This window comes from Mauremys mutica, chromosome 1 (genome assembly GCF_020497125.1).
Source record: "Mauremys mutica isolate MM-2020 ecotype Southern chromosome 1, ASM2049712v1, whole genome shotgun sequence".
Classification (NCBI taxonomy): Eukaryota; Metazoa; Chordata; order Testudines; family Geoemydidae; genus Mauremys; species Mauremys mutica.
In genome coordinates this window covers 223,256,607-223,274,025 of record NC_059072.1, presented here as the reverse complement: position 1 = coordinate 223,274,025, position 17,419 = coordinate 223,256,607, and the positions used below count along the sequence as shown (strand labels likewise).

Genomic DNA, 17,419 nt, shown 5'->3' with positions numbered 1-17,419 from the left:
CATCACAAGAAATTTCCCACCTACATGGCAGGTGAGGACACTAAGGCCTTCTTCAAAAAGGTTAAAAGGACCTGCCATGGGTACAGCATCCCTGAAGACCAGTACAAGGACTGGTCAGGAAAAAGGACTTTTGCTGTCTATTACAATTATTCCATCCCCATGCTACTGGGGGAAGACTTGGCCAACCATGTGCAGCTGGCCAAGAGGGGGGGAGTGGTCACCTGCGGCCAGGCCAAACAAGCAGGCACTCCCATCCCTGTTCCTGAGCCATCCACCAGGACCCTGTCTGTGTTACCAGAGACCCAGACAGAGGTGGTGAAACCGGATCTCATGCCAACAACTACAGCAGCCATAGTACATCCAGTTCCAGGACCGGAACTGGAAAAGCAACCAGCGGCAGAACCAGCGCCGGCACTGACGCCAGCGCTTGCAACTCCACCGCCAGGGGGCGCCAACGGGCCTAAACTGGCAGAAGCAGCAGACAACTCTACCCAAGAGGCTCAGCCAGAGCCTGATATATCACCTTGTGCACCAGCGGAGAGCGGTCCACAGTCAACGAAAACAACCTCATCACCTACATCGCTTCCAGAGGGACCAAGCCCAAGTCCACAGTCTAAGGAGGAACTGGTGTCTCCCGCCTCAAGGGAACAGTTCCAGACTGAGCAGGAAGCCGATGACAGCCTTAAGAAAGCTTGGGCGGCGGCACGCAGCAACCTCTCAGCTCTTCTACCCAATTCCAGTTTGTTGTAAAACAAGGACTTTTATATAAGGACATTCTTTCTGGTGGACACCAGGAAGGCCAGCATCCTCAAAGACAGTTGGTAGTTCCAACTAAGTACTGGGACAAGCTCTTAAGCTTGGGCCCTCACATCCCAGTGGGCATTCTGGGGTCAACAAAGCAAAAACAGGTTAAAAACATTCCTTCCACTGGGAGGGGATGGGCAAGGACAATGCCAAGTATGTCCGTTCAAATGCATACAAAGTGTTCTTCAGTGTCAAATATCTTGTTGTTTACATACTTAGTAGTATATGTAATAGTGCATGTGTTTTGTTTACCTGTTTATGTTACAGTGCTAGGAGGAAATCACCACCAGTAGTTCCCACTGTTGGCGATTTGGGGGGCGTGTCATAAACAGATAGTTAAGGGTTAAGGTCTCTTTTACCTGTAAAGGGTTAACATGTAGTACCTGGTGACCACCTGACCAGAGGACCAATCAGAGATAAGATTTGTTCAAATCTCTGTGGAGGGAAGCCTTTGTCTGTGTGAGAACTGGTTTTGGATTTAACAGAGGACAGTCATGTCCCCAAGTTCTCCTGGAGTAGTTTCTACTAATTAATAGTGAGTATTAATTAGAAAGGCGAATTAGTCTTATGATTTGATTTCTATATTTGCAATTGTGTGTTTGCTAAAGGAGATGCTTTACTCCTTTTTGCTGATATTGCTTTTACTGAGAAAAGGGGGAGAGGGGATTCTCTCCAGAGATTGATAAGGTTATACCCTATGAGTGTCCAGCTTGGGCTCATAGAGATTCTGTATTTTCTTTTTGTTCTCTTAATAAATTCTTTTCTTTTCTTTGGACTTGGTTAATTCCTTCCCTTGGGGAAATTCAGGGGAAGGGGAGGGGGAAGTGGGCTGCTTCCCTGTGTGTAGAGATTCAAGGCGTTTGAATCCAGGCATCTCTGTCTTCAGAGCAAGCTGGAGAGAGGGGGGAGGGGGAAGGTTCCTCCTCTGTGAATTGATCTGTGTTCCCAAGGGGGGAAACAGGGGTGTCCCGGCCCACGGAATTGACCGGGTGGTGGCAGCCGAAGGGGAGACCTACCCTAGGATTTTGGGGTGGGGGGAAGACATGCGGGTCCTCACTTTGAAACCGCCCAGTTCAAGGACTTTTATATAAGGACATTCTTTCTGGTGGACACCAGGAAGGCCAGCATCCTCAAAGACAGTTGGTAGTTCCAACTAAGTACTGGGACAAGCTCTTAAGCTTGGGCCCTGACATCCCAGGGGGCATTCTGGGTTCAACAAAGCAAAAACAGGTTAAAAACATTCCTTCCACTGGGAGGGGATGGGCAAGGACGATGCCAAGTATGTCCGCTCAAATGCATACAAAGTGTTCTTCAGTGTCAAATATCTTGTTGTTTACATACTTAGTAGTATATGTAATAGTGCATGTGTTTTGTTTATCTGTTTATTTTACAGTTCTAGGAGGAAATCACCACCAGTAGTTCCCACTGTTGGCGATTTGGGGGGCGTGTCATAAACAGATAGTTAAGGGTTAAAGTCTGTTTTACCTGTAAAGGGTTAACATGTAGTACCTGGTGACCACCTGACCAGAGGACCAATCAGAGATAAGATTTTTTCAAATCTCTGTGGAGGGAAGCCTTTGTCTGTGTGAGAACTGTTTTTGGATTTAACAGAGGACAGTCATGTCCCCAAGTTCTCCTGGAGTAGTTTCTACTAATTAATAGTGAGTATTAATTAGAAAGGCGAATTAGTCTTATGATTTGATTTCTATATTTGCAATTGTGTGTTTGCTAAAGGAAATGCTTTATTCCTGTTTGCTGATATTGCTTTACTGAGAAAAGGGGGAGAGGGGATTCTCTCCAGAGATTGATAAGGTTATACCCTATGAGTGCCCAGCTTGGATTCATAGAGATTCTATATTTTCTTTTGTTCTCTTAATAAATTCTTTTCTTTTCTTTGGACTTGGTTAATTCCTTCCCTTGGGGAAATTCAGGGGAAGGGGAGGGGGAAGTGGGCTGCTTCCCTGTGTGTAGAGATTCAAGGCGTTTGAATCCAGGCAACTCTGTCTCCAGAGCAGCTGGAGAGAGGGAAGAGGGGGGAGGTTCCTCCTCTGTGAATTGATCTGTGTTCCCAAGGGGGGAAACAGGGGTGTCCCGGCCCACGGAATTGACCGGGTGGTGGCAGCCGAAGGGGAGACCTACCCTAGGATTTTGGGGTGGGGGGAAGACATGCGGGTCCTCACTTTGAAACCGCCCAGTTTCAAGTGAGGGTAGACTCCTGACAACATATGAAGAAATTGGTCCTTAAAAGAAAAAGATAGGGGGGAATAATTGACTTACAACTGGAGCAGCTGGGAATGAGGTTGACTGTGTCGACAACTGATGGTTTTATTGTGAATCTCATGCTGTTTAGTGTTCTTCCTAATGTCTCAGCACCTGGAGACAAGTGATTACATGGGAATCTCTGTTTTCATTTTTAAAAGAAACTTTCCTAGCCCTCATGGTTGCAGAGAGAAGCATGAAAACATGACCTGACCGTACTCTAAAGGCTCAAAAATCAGAAGGCAAACAAAAAGATCCAAAATAATTTACTACTAATTATTATATTATTATTTATTATTTTTATTATGTATTAAATTATTTATTAATTTTAAAGCCAATGTCATAATTTGGGGAGGTCTGATATGCTTGTTGAACACCTGGGGTTGACCACACTGAAAATAACCCCTTTAGCACAGAAACAGGGATTGATCCTCTCTGAAGTTGACAAAAGAGAAACTAGGGGTAAAGAATACAAAAACGACCTCAGACAAACACTGGGCTAAACAGTGCATGAATGGGTGAGAGGCAGGGTCACCAGATAGCAAGTGTGAAAAATTGGGACATTTTTTTTTTAAGGCAAAGGGGCATAGTTGCCTGTATAAGACAAAGCCTCTAATATCGGGACGTCTGGTCATCCTAGTGGGCGATCATGTTAAATTGACTGCCAGAAACTCATCTAGCCCATACTTTCCCCTTATCACTCTGGACTGTGTGATCTGCCTCCTACTTAAAGTTCTGAAACAGGAGCACAGCTGCATTATCTTGATTTCCTTTAGATCTGTTAGTCATTACACCGAACTGTTACAAGCGGCTCAGAGAGTGGGTGAGATCTGACACAAGCATCCTTTGATCTGCCTTTAGTTATATATACATTTTATATTCTTGCCCAGATCAACGGAAACTGAGAGGCTGAGGATATTCAATTATTGGCAAGATTTAGGTTATGAATGTGCTCTTCCATCTTTAGCCAGGTTGAGGACCTCTCTTTGGAGGTGTGGGGCAGAGAGAAGGCTTCCATTATGGTATTCAGTACTTTGCCATAGCCCTAACGAGTCTCTCCCATCAGAGCACCACAGGATAATCCTGTAAGTGCTAAGGAACTATCCTGGGAGTTTTTTCTGCATTATGTAAGGAGACAGGTTATTAAGACGTATGTGATAGTGGCTCCTTATATATGTAAGATTGAGGTGCTCCTTGTCACAAAACATATTGCTATGTTATTTTATTTAAAGCTCAAAAAAATGTAAATCTTTCTAAGAAAACCTTATACAATGCAATTTATTTTTCATATTTGCCTAGAAACTAACTCTTTCTCCCCTACTGTGCTCCTTGTGACACTACCACCTGCGGAAGGGGGTATACACAGGACGTGGTAGCATATTGCACTATCCTCTGATGAGACCATCCTGCCCCCTCACCCTTGGCTGCAGAGGGTCCTGCCTGCATCTCAATTACTGTAGTGCAGAAGAAAACTAGGATTTCAGAACTCCATGCCAGGGAGCCCAGCTCAGTGGGGATGGAATGTACCCCAGCATCCAGGGAGCTTGTGGGAGGAGTGTGTATGGAGCTGGTGAAGCTGCAGACAATCAGATCCATCAGTCATATACCTTGGTGGGGGGGAGACAGGGCAGGGGGGCAGGAAGCTGGATGTACAGAGTGTGGGGGGAATGCAGACTTGCAGACTGTACCACAGCCTGGAGGTGAAAGCAACAAACATGCAGTGACTTTATTATTATTATTATTATTTTTTTTTATTGCCTGTGTTACTACTCAGGGTCCCGGAGGGAGGTTTCTGTAATCTCATTCTAGCTCCTTATGGCCCCAGTAGCTCAGGCATAGTGAAGTGGATAGGTTTTCCCCTTAATCTGAAACTCCAGGGCTGTGCTGACTTATCAATATGAGCTGATACCATGGCAGAGTACTAGCAAGGTGTAGAGTCCAAATGTTAGCAGGACAAAGCGTGTTCATTAGAGAAGATGCCTAGGGTTTGTATTCTTGTATTTCAGTGTTAGCTGTTTCCTCTTGTTCTGCTTAAACATGGGGATAAAGGACAAGCTAACTGAACACTGTGTCTGAAAGAATAACCAGGGAAAGAAAGAAGGAAACCCTCTCAAGCACGATGCAGTTTAAAGGCAATCTATGTTGGGTAATAGAAATGATACTTTTGTACTTACAAACAAGAGTGTGATTGGAAGGAAAGTTAATGTGACCATTTAACACCACAATAGGGAAATAAACATCTTTTATAAATAATTGATATCTACACATCAAAGAGAGCCACTCTTATAATTAAGAGGTAGACGAGCCCTACTACTCGAAGGCTCATTTCTCTCAAGGGAAGCCACTGTTAGAGATGCTGCTCTGTTGACAGCTTTTTAGAGGCCAGACAGATTTCTAATGGGTTATTCAGGCAGTAACCCTACAACCACCACAATACAAAGTCTAAGGCTGCTGAGGAGAACTTTCCATAGCTCTCCCTCCTCCTGTGCTTGTTATTTGACTAAGGGTATGTCTACACTGCAAAAATAGCCAGAAGCAGTGAGTCTCAAGGGACTTGGGCTCATGGGGCTTGTACTACTGGGCTAAAAATAGCAGTGTACACATACCCACTTGGGCTGGAGCCCAGGCTCTGAGACCCACCCAGACTCCAGCCCAAGCGGGAACATTTACACTGCTACTTTTAGCCCTGTAGCGCAAGCCCCGCAAGCCTGAGTCATTTGACCCTGGCTCTGAGACCTTCTGCCGTGGGGCCTTTTTGCTGTATAGATGTACTCTAACTCATTTCTGTAAATTAACAGTAGACACAGTCCCAAACGTCAGGATTTAAGACAATCTCTAGCTATTAGAGATCAGAATGAGATCTAATGTGGGGACAGATTATCCCCTGTCTCCCTACTGTGGAGTTCTTACACCTTCCTCTGAAGCACTGGACATTGTCAGCGACAGGATACCCGAGCAGGTGGACCTCAGGTCTGATCCAGTTTGGCCTTCCTTGTTTCCTAAGAGTTCTACTGTTTAATATAAACTGATTTGGGTTTTGACTGTTATATCTGAGAAAAGTTATTTGCTGCAGTTCTCAAAGGAATCTGAACTTTGTCTTCACAGGAAGGTGAACAAGATGGTTTGTGCATAAGGGTGACGATATAGAGAGGAAGGCTGGGGAGCAGGACCACACCAAAGGCTGGAAAATAACATTGTTGATACATGACGGCCAAACAACCTAAGGGTACAAGGGTCTGGCAAGTTAGCCTATTAGTGAGTCAAACAACACTTCAATGATAGGCAAGTCATATGGCCGAACACTCTCCTTAGGCCAAATTCTAGCTAAAAGCATGACTGGTACTCAAGTGAGTGCATTTATAAACATGGCCAGAAGAAGGGGCTGGGCCTGCCACCCCATGGCCCTGACAAGGAGTTACTGCACCATGTGGTCTCCTCTTTTGCTTCTACCCACACCTGCAACTAGACTAGCAATGCTGCTGCCACCGCTGGAGCTGCTCCTCCAGTCACTGCCAGCCCAAAGCATAGGCTCCAATGGGAAGGAACTGGGCCTACTGCCCTATCCCTGGCTGCTCCCAGCTGGTGATACAGCACCAAATAGCATCCTCGACTCCTAATGGAAGCTCCCTGGGCTGGGATAGCCAAAAATTCCCCTTCATCCCTTTCTAAGGCATTCCTTAATCCCTTCACTTTCTTTGAGCTGCCTGACTCAGCAGCACCCCCATTCATGTCACTCTCCCAACCTGAGAGGCAATAAAAACCTGAGAAGACGGGTAGGAGAAGAAGGGAATACAACTGCAATGGCAAGTTATTTTGCTGTATGATGATCTAACAGCTTTAAAGATTTAATTTAGTTGGGTATCCATCCATGTAGCAATGTATTTTCTTATTGCACTTCAGGGCATGTGATAAACATCACTGCCAGATCCCCAGCAGACTAATTATAAGACAACAATTTTCAAACACTAAAAATAACAGTCATCTGAAACTAAATCTGGGGTTAAATTTAGGTCTGAATATCTCCCATAGAGGGAGGAAACTTTAAAGCTCTGCATTAAAAATTCATATTTCTCTGGGCACTGCTTTAATATGTTGACTACAATATTACATTTTACAAAAAGGTTAATTTCTCTTTTCCCAGGTTTCCTAAGGAGAAAGCCTCTGTTGTTGTTACTTGAAAATCACAGGAGCATTTTGCCACAGCAGGCGAAACACAATGAGGTATTAAAGGTTTTTTTTTACTTGTTTGGGGTTTTTGTAAATTGACATATTTATGTTATACACAAAAACAAATAAACGTTACAATGTGTTTTGGGCCAAATCACTTTGATTGCACATCATATTCTTCCAGGCCCCGGATACTCTTCAGTTCGGCAGTTACAGAATCCTCCTGCATTATGTTTTATATTGCTTTGTTCTTCTTTTATGGGACTAGGTAGAAGATTCCAGATGCCATTCTTTTATTTCACTTACAGCTCCTCTGCCCTTTCTCCAGGACACAAAGGACTTGTTTCAATAGAAGTAATTGGCAAATGTACTGTTCTGTTAGATACTATGTGACCCAAATCACGTTTGCTATTTTTAGCAAGGTTCAGTTGCCCCCCTCCCTGTAGAACTGAACCCGCATTGTTACTGCCTGATGCACCTTTACAGATTCAGGCTTTTGAAGGAAGTCAGCCAATGCTTTTTTTAATAGAGATGAAGGTTTCTTGCTTTAGGACTCAAGTCTAAAAATAGCCAGAACGTAAAACAACAGAGGCAGAGATTTAGAAAGATTTACAAGACGTGTTCAAAATCAGGTGAAAATAATTTTAAAATCAATATCTTTGCTATGTTGATGAATTTTTCTTTTTAAAAGCTTTGCTACTGATCACAGACAAACTTCTAATTGTGAGCGTGTGTGTGTATGTGTTCGTGCACACATGTGTACATACATCTTTTGAAACCACAAAAATAAAATAAGTATAAATGTTTACCTAAAGGAGGTAGTACTTCCTGACCTAGTTGTTCTGCATTACAATTAACTTCTTTATAGTTTATGTACATAAAAATAAGTTCTATATTCTGCCACTTGTTCTGCACAAACAGGGTAGTGCATGATTGTGAGACATGAACTTGGCATTATTAAGCTGACTGTAATATTCATAACAACAGAGTATTTTTTTGTTAGTGAGGCTGGTACATGCCAAAAATGATCAGATGCAAACTCTCAGGTGCTCTGCTACAAGATTTGAGTTTTAAATGCTGTAGAATTCCAGGGACCATGAACATCTATTCATAAAGCAGACTTTCTCTTTCAAATTTAGGGCCTGTTCCACAGTCTACTGAAGTCAATGGAAAGACTCCTATTGACATAAATGGGCTTTGGATCTGCCTGTCATTCCTAAATCCACAGCAAAGAAAGATCTCTTGTACTCACCTGTTCTTTTCTACTACTGGTCAGCTCTGGGGACAAATTTCAGCTCACTCTTTATATTCTGGATCTCTGATAAGTTGACAGCAGGGCCTGGAAGTTTCTTTGCTCCTGGGAGCTGTTTCTTCCCCTTCTCCTCCTCCTCCTCTGTAGAAGCAGGAACGCTCTGTGCAAAGGGAAAATAGTCACCTTATGATAACCGTAGAAATCTCTTGAGCATAAACAGAAGTCAGTTAATTGGGAAATGTGAAAAGGTTTTTTTGATGCTAAATGTAATGACAATGGAAACTGGACAGCTGTAAGAGGGAATTAACTTGATTAGTAGATGCCTACATGTGTTTTGAAAAATACGTTATTAAAGTGTACTGAATGCACAAGGATTTACATCTCTCTACATGTGAGTAGCAATTTACTGTGTCAAAGCAATAATGGGAAGTGAATCTGGTGGAGTGCCATAGGCAGCCAAAAGGAAGAAAAGTAAATATCCATTTTAATGACCTAATATCTTGTAGAGTTACATAGCCATGAGCTCTAGCTACTGAGAAAACTAATATTCTGCACCTGTGATTTTTAACCCTGGGCAACTCCCGAGTCTCTGAAGAGCAGAACTGTGACGGTAGCTCATGGGCACTGAGGGCCTGATCCAAAGCCTATTAAAGTCAATGGGCATTTTTCCATTGACTTCAGTGAGCTTTGGATCAGGCCCTGTGGAAGAGATGGATTTTGAGATATTTGCGACACAGCCTAGTGCGGAATCTTTAAAATTAAGACCAAGACCTGGGTCTGGAATAAAACAGGGAGCTAATGTAGAGTGTTGGAACATTGGGGGTGAGGATGCGGTATATTCTTGTCATATGGGTTAGTTATAAGATGACCTACCACATGCTGTATTATCTGCAGCTTCTTCCTGGTCTTCCATTGACAACCCTTATTTGTCGTACATTGCCATGACTGAGGTTGGAGGTGATAAATCAATATGGCTGGGCCAGCTATGACTGGTAGGGATGCATTGCTGGATTCTAACACCATGCGGAGTAGTGCTAGGTTAACTTTCCTACAGACAGCTTTTTTTTCAGCAAAAAGTGCACATTTGGTGATACCAAATACCTTCCTGAGTACATGTTGATTTTGCTGAATTTTTCATTTCGAAAAAAAAATTAAGTTCAGAAAAAATCAAAACAGTCAGTTTTGAAATTTTCTAAATTAAATGTTTTGATTTTTCAGTCCGAAACAACTTTTCCTTTCAAAATTTCCTTTAATTTTATTTTTAAAAATTCAGTTATTTAAAAATGCTCAAAATCACAAGGAAAGATTTCATTTTTTTAAATAAAATGCTTTGTTTGATCCAAACCCATTTTTTTCTTTTCTAAATTGCCAACAAACAAAAAAACGTATTTTTCACCCAACTCTAATTCAGATGTCCAGAAGTAGTGAAATATTCAGAACAAGCCCAGAACTGTGTATTACCTTGTTGTATCAATTGGTGGGTAGATGCCCTCAAAAGATGATGAAGTCATGGTTTTGGCCTAGTCTTCAGAATCTTTCCCTCTTTCCCAGTTACATTACCCTGTCTTTCTTGGATTTAGATTTCAGTCAAGCTAGTCTTAATACAACTACAAGACAGATGATGACAGCTTCTCTCTGTGAGAAGGAGATGTCAAGCCAGGTGCCATCTGTGCAATGCTGTTACTGAAGACAGCCTAATTCTTCCCCTCTCGTCCCCCCATCCCTAATTCCTACTGTTTCCTTGACATTAAGACTGGAAAGGACCATTTATTATTATTATTAATAGTAGTGGTTTAACATTTATACTGTGGCAGTGCCTACAGTCTACAACCGGGACATCTCATCTCGATTGACCTTATGCATGGGTAGATAGTTTTCCAGCAAGGAGGTTAAGATTTTTTCAGCCTAGGTTCTATATCAGGAATTCTCAAACTTGTTTTGCTGGAACCCCCTTTGAAAATATTTCAGGCTTTGGTGACCCCCCCACAAAAGGAACGACACCTCCCCATACCATACCACCCTTACTTCTGTGCTGCTGCTGGCGGCAGCACTGCCTTCAGACCTGGACACCAGGCTCTGAAGGCAGCACTGCTGTCAGCAGCAGCACAGAAGTAAGGGTGGCATGATATGGTATTGCCACTTATTTTTGTACTGCTGCTGGTGGTTGCACTGTCTTCAGAACTGGGTGCCTGGTTAACAGCTGCCCTCTCTGGCTGCCCAACTCTGAAGGCAGCGCAGAAGTAAGGGTGACAATACCGTGACCCTCCTGCAATAGGCTTGTGACCCCCTTTTGGATTGAGGCCCCCAGTTTGAGACACACTGTTCTATATGATTACAATATCAACCAATAGTGGTTGGAGCTGAATAGTTTTACAGCAAATAACTTGATTAATTTATCCTATCTTTTTTTAGTCAAGGAATATCCACTAAGGGATCATGATTTCCTTATATTAATGTATTTGATGTATTTAGTTGACATTCTTTTTTGTTTGTTTATTCAGTGAGATTTTTTCTCTGTGGATGACTTTGCTCTTGATATTTGATACCTGATATTAAAAATTCAAAACTGGTTGGTTGTGATTGGTTCTGTAAGTCATATAGTATTATTTCTAGTCATTGATTGACCAAATATAGCTCCAGGAGGAAGAGGTTTCAGAAGGGTAGCCGTGTTAGTCTGGAAGTGAAGAAACAGATTGACAGAGCCAGAAGGGTACCCAGAACTCACCTAGTATAGGACAGGCCCAACAAAGAAAGTAACAGAACGTCACTAGCCATCACCTACACCCCCAACTAAAACCTCTCCAGAGCATCATCAAGGATCTACAACCTATCCTGAAGGAACATCCCTCACTCTCGCAGACCTTGGGTGACAGGCCAGTCCTCGCTTACGGACAGCCCCTCAACCTGAAGCAAATACTCACCAGCAAACAAACATCCCACAACAAAAACACTAACTCAGGAACCAACCCCTGCAACAAACCCTGTTGCCAACTCTGTCCGCATATCTATTCAAGGGACACCATCATAGGACCCAGCCACATCAGCCACACCATCAAGAGCTCGTTCACCTGCACATCTACTAATGTGATATATGCTATCATGTGCCAGCAATGCCCCCTGCCATGTACATTGGCCTAACCAGACAGTCTCTACGCAAAAGAATAAATGGACACAAATCAGATGTCAAGAACTGTAACATTCAAAAACCAGTAGGAGAGCACTTCAATCTCCCTGGACACTCAATAACAGACTTAAAAGTTGCAATTCTTCAACAAAAAACTTCAAAAACAGACTTCAACGAGAAACTGCAGAATTGGAATTAATTTGCAAACTTGACACCATCAAATTAGGCCTGAATAAAGACTGGAAGTGGCTGGGTCACTACAAAAAATTTCCCTTCTGTTGATACTCAGACCTTCTTGTCAACTGTTGGCAGGGCTGGCTTCAGGGTTTTTGCCGCCCCAAGCAGAGAAAAAAAAAAAAGCCGCGATCGCGATCAGCTCTACCGCTGCCACTTCGGTCTTCGGCAGCAATTTCGCAGCTGGTCCTTCACTCCGAGAGGGAGCGAGGGACCTGCCATCGAATTGCCGCTGAAGAGCCAGACGTGCCGCCCCTCACCGTTGGCCGCCCCAAGCACCTGCTTGCTGGGCTGGTGCCTGGAGCCGGCCCTGACTGTTGGGAATGGGCCACATCCACTTTGATTGAATTGGCCTTGTTAGCACTACAAAAAGTAAATTTCCCTCTGTTGATATTCACGCCTTCCTGTCAACTGGTGGGAATGGGCCACATCCACCCTAATTGATTTGGCCTTGTTAGCACTGACACCCCCACACACACTTGGTAAGGCAACTTTCATCTTTTCATGTGCTGTATATTTATCCCTGCTTACTGTATTTTCCACTCTATGCATCTGAGAAAGTGGGTTATACCCCACTAAAGCTTATGTCCAAATAAATTTGTTAGTCTCTAAGGTGCCAAAAGGATTCCTCGTTGTTTTTCCAGGAGGAAGAGTGAATCTACTATGGCTTCAACTTCTCAGGAAGAAGCAGCAGATCTACAGAGAATTGTAGAAACATTTTAACTTCTGCCTTTCTGGGCCACAAGGGCTTTTTATGAGGCATCATCTCCAGGAAATTTAGGCTACTATAAGTTTTATTGGCTTCAAAAAATTGTATTTAATTTCGTATCATCTAATTCATGCAAAATAACTTACATATGCATGCATGTTACTAATGATGCAATCAGATGCTTGTCTGTCTTGTTTCATTGCCTAAGAGCCAGAGTATTGGTGAAAGGTTTATTCCCAGGGGTGAGCTGCAGACGGTTCGCAACGGTTCGCGCGAACCGTTTGCTAAAATTAGACGCCGGACAGAGAACCGGATGCTAAAGTTCTCTGTCCGGCGTCTAATTTTAGCAAACGGTTCGCGCGAACCGTTGCGAATAGGGTGACCAGACGTCCCGATATTTGCTTGTTTGTCCCGCGTCCCGACCAATGTTAGGTCGGGACACTGGGCAAACAAGCAAAGGCTCCGGAGCCCGAAAGGGCTCGCACCCTCCCCTGCCCCAACTCCGCACCCTCCTTCCCCCCATTGGATCCCTCCCCAAATCCCCGCCCCCTCACTGCCCCATTGGCTCCCTCCCCAAATCCCCGCCTCTTACCAAGCACGCCATGCCCAGGAGACGCAGGGGAGCATGGAGTCGGGGTGAGTGTGAGTCCAGCCTGGCACCTGGAGGGAGAGTAGGGGGGCGGCCCTTCTCCCTACCTGGACAGCGGGACTCGGGAGCAGCCACTGCTGCAGCTCCCACTGCCGCGGGGGGAGGACGTGACCAAGCACGTGGCGCCCGGGCCCGAATCTGGGCCTGCTGCGGGGACCCAGCAGCGTGCACGCTGCGCCCAGCCCCTGGCCAGTCGCGTCTGGGCTGGCTGCCCAGCTGGTGCAATCCCGCGGCGGAGGCATCGGCAGCCCAGCCCCGTTCGTTCCCCCGTGGGACCTGGGGGGGCTGGAGCCTGCTGCCCCTATTCCGGGGCCGCCCGCGGCATTGCACCAGCTGGGCAGCCAGCCCAGACACGACTGGCCAGGGGCTGGGCGCGCGCAGTGTGCCCGCTGGGTCCCCGCAGCAGGCCCAGACTCGGGGGGTTTGTGGGTGCCAGAGCTGCAGCCGCCGAGCCTGGCCAGTGGCCGCTTCCTCCCTCCGCGGCAGTGGGAGCTGCAGCAGCGGCTGCTCCCGAGTCCCGCTGCCCAGGTGGGGAGAAGAGCCGCCGCCTGGCCCCGCAGGCCACCCCCTACTGGCTCGGGTGGAGCTAGGACAGTAGCCCGGGGTCCCCTCTCCGTCCCTGGCGCGTGTGGGGGGCGCCGCATGGCCGGGGCGGCATCGCCGTCCCCGCGCCGCCCGGCTGTTGAGCGCCTGCAGCTCCCCTCCTGGAGCCTCGCCCGAGCACCCGGCCCCTGCCGTGCAGAGAGCGTGCGGCGCCGCCAAGCCCCGCTGCGGCGCCTGACCCGGCCGTTCCCGGGGGGGGCGCCCCTGGAGAGGGCTCGGGCCGAGGGCGCGGTTAGCTCCGCCGCGCAGTGTGACCCTAGGGCCCAGTGCCGGGCCAGGAGTTGGCAGCAGCAGCCTTTCTCCTACTTTACTGCGCCTAGTGAGAACACCACCCTGTTCTCAGAATGGAGCCTATGTACCAAGCATCAGGGTGCAGTGGGCATCATCCTCTTCTAAGCCAGGGCAACCAGTGTCTGACTCTAGCGAGGGACAGATCTACCTCAGCAACAGCTGTGTGAAGAGGCTGCTGGAGATTATAGAAGGGTCTGAGTTTCTCAGGCTGCAGGTGGAGGGAGGTGGCTGCTCTGGATTCCAGTACAAGTTTTCCTTGGACACAGTTATCAATCCTGATGACAGGTTGTTTGAACAAGGTGGTGTTCGTGTTGTTGTGGATGTGGACAGCCTGGCCTTTGTGAAAGGTGCAATGGTGGATTTCAGCCAGGAGCTAATCCGCAACTCATTCCAGGTGGTGAGCAATCCACAGGCTGAGAAGGGCTGCTCGTGTGGAACATCCTTCTCTGTCAGACTCTGAGTGGACTCCTCCTTGGGTGTTGCTTGGGTGGACATTGAGCCAGAGACTGTCCTCAGCATTGTCTCCAAGGGTTTCTCATTTTGCTATTTTCTCAGCTTCCCCAGTTGTCCTCCTCAATCTGTTATACAGTTACTGCAAATATCCCCGTTTGCCTATTTGAACTGAGTCTGCAGCCAAGACCTATAGGGCTCTCCCTCCAAGGGTTTGAAATAGGCTTTAAATCCCACACAAAAGCATCTTCTGTCCTCTATGAAGCTCCAGGAACTGCTGAATATAATGAGTGGACGAACATCCCTTAAATCAGAACTTTTTATAGGGAACCCGTTGTTAAATCAGAACTTTTTATAGGGAACCCGTTGTTAAGATTTTGGCAGCTCATCACTGTTTATTCCAGTATTCCATTCCGGTTAAAATATATAATTTCTCATAGAAATACTTGTGCATACTTACTGCAAATGTGAGAGCTAGTACAAGTAAATCTACTACTCTTTGGGAAACAGAATGCTCATGGGGCACAAATATAACAAACTAGAGTGAATATCACAAAAAATTGATCACAATATAAATCCAACTCTAATTCTGATTTCATTTAAGCACCATACAAAGTATACAGTATTACAGTAAGAATATTTCTTCATATTTATTACCATTACATATTTTTTCTGTTGTGGTAATGTGTAAGCACCACAATCAGGAATCAGGACCACATTGTACTAGGCACTGAATAGTGTCCAGGTGACCTCACAATCTGGGATTAAGGCAAGTAGAATAAGTAAATTAATGGAGCAAGGAGAGGAAGGGAGGCAGCAGAAGGTCTCAGCAGTCACAGATGGTTACCAAACTCTATTGTTTTCTTGCACATTTTCATTGCCTGATAACTTGAATAAGCAGAAAAGAATAAGGGCCTGGATGCACTACAATTCCATATCTGTAGGGGACCTGTTTAAAAATGATTGCTGCCCAAATCAGTTACAACACAGTTCTATTTTGTAGTGCTGTGTTGTAACTGACTAAGGCAGCAATCATTTTGGTCTTTGGGACTTTGTAAGATTTGGACATATTTTGGAGATGTTCCAGTCTATAAATTATTTTTAGGGTTACTTTTTAACCTCAGATGTGTGGCATCAAGGATCTACAACCTATCCTGAAGGATGATCCCTCACTCTCACAGATCTTGGGAGACAGCCCAGGCTCCCTTTCAGACAGCCTCCAACCTGAAGCAAATACTCACCAGCAACCACACACCACACAACAAAAACACTAACCCAGGAACCAATCCTTGCAATAAACCCCGTTGCCAACTCTGTCCGCATATCTATTCAGGGGACACCATCATAGGACCTAATCACATCAGCCACACTATCAGAGGCTTGTTCACCTGCACAGCTACCAATGTGATATATGCCATCATGTGCCAGCAATGCCCCTCTGCCATGTACATTGGCCAAACTGGACAGTCTGTACACGAAATAATAAATGGACACAAATCAAGAATTATAACATTCAAAACCCAGTCGGAGAACACTTCAACCTCCCTGGTCACTTGATTACAGACCTCCAATAAGAAAATGCAGAATTGGAATTAATTTGCAAACTGGACACCATTAAATTAAGCTTGAATAAAGACTGGGAGTGGATGAGTCATTTCACAAAGTAAAACCTATTTCCCCGTGCTAATTTTTCCCCTACTGTTACTCACACCTTCTTGTCAACTGTGGGAAATGGGCCATCCTGATTATCACTACAAAAGTTTTTTTTCCTCCTGCTGATAATAGCCCACCTTAACTGATTACTCTTGTTATAGTTAGTATGGCAACACCCATTTTTTCATGTCCTTTGTGTATATATATCTTCCTACTGTATTTTCCACTGCATAAATCCAATGAAGTGGGTTTTAGCCCATGAAAGCTTATGCTCAAATAAATTTGTTAGTCTCTAAGGTGCCACAAGTACTCCTGTTCTTTTTACTTACCTCAAATTATTCCCCACTATGTGTGCAATATGCACTTTGCAGCTGAGATTAGAACTTGGTCTCTAACTTTATCAAAGGAAATCTAAAGAGTCAATAAGATGCCTGATGGTGCTAAGACTATGGAAGCAAATATCTAGGTGAAGAGACAGTGTTCTTTTTTGAAATTCCCATGTCCTCCCACTCAATTTTCTTGCTACATGCCCTTTCACTCAATTTTTTTCACATACAAAACCTACAAGGATTTCAACCCATTGAATGTGACACATATCTTCCTTGCCAGGTTCTCAAAATATAGCCCATAATGTTCAGAACTGTTAAGAAGAAGATCGATTTGTCTCTAATGGTCTTAAAGATAGAACCATGGACTGTACTGCAAAAGCTAAATAAACAGGAAAAACTGAAAAGACAAATCCACTGGGAACATTTATGTTCCATTGCTACTACAAGGCCTAATTCAGCAGCCTTTACTCATGTGAATTATCCCATTGGTTTGGGGAAGTAAAGGCTACAGGATCAGAACAAAAACTTCAATTCTATAGTTCCTGTTTCATATATAATATACACATAACTGAAGAGCAAAGCTATAATTCAATCAGCCAACTAAATCAAACCGTGCTAGCCATTTCTTATTTCTCAAATACTACCAACCCTCGTGCATGCTTTATTAGTTTCTTTTTAACATCTTTTGCATTCCTTCCAAATTTAATTACTAAATAGAAAATATATTTTAATTTTTTTTTGGAAGAGAAAAACATCTGTGCTTGCAGGGTCACTTTATACGTTTTCTTTCCAAAATGCCTTTTTCAAAAATAAGTTAGATCAGTTTTCGCCCCCAAAGTGACTTTATAAACAGAGCATCATTATTGCAAAGTATATAAGAGAATTTAGAAAAATA

The 17,419-nt window shown here is 44.5% G+C and overlaps 1 protein-coding gene across 2 annotated transcripts in view; it reads right to left on the bottom strand.

Moving 5' to 3' along the window:
• SMPX (small muscle protein X-linked) overlaps positions 1-17,419 on the bottom strand; it is a 92,565-nt gene that overhangs the window by 37,235 nt on the left and 37,911 nt on the right. For both annotated transcript variants that reach the window (XM_045011943.1, XM_045011877.1), the window contains exon 4: positions 8,483-8,642. In XM_045011943.1, the coding sequence (XP_044867878.1) occupies positions 8,496-8,642 (147 nt within the window). In that variant the 3' untranslated portion in view covers positions 8,483-8,495. The remainder of the gene's footprint in view (positions 1-8,482; positions 8,643-17,419) is intronic.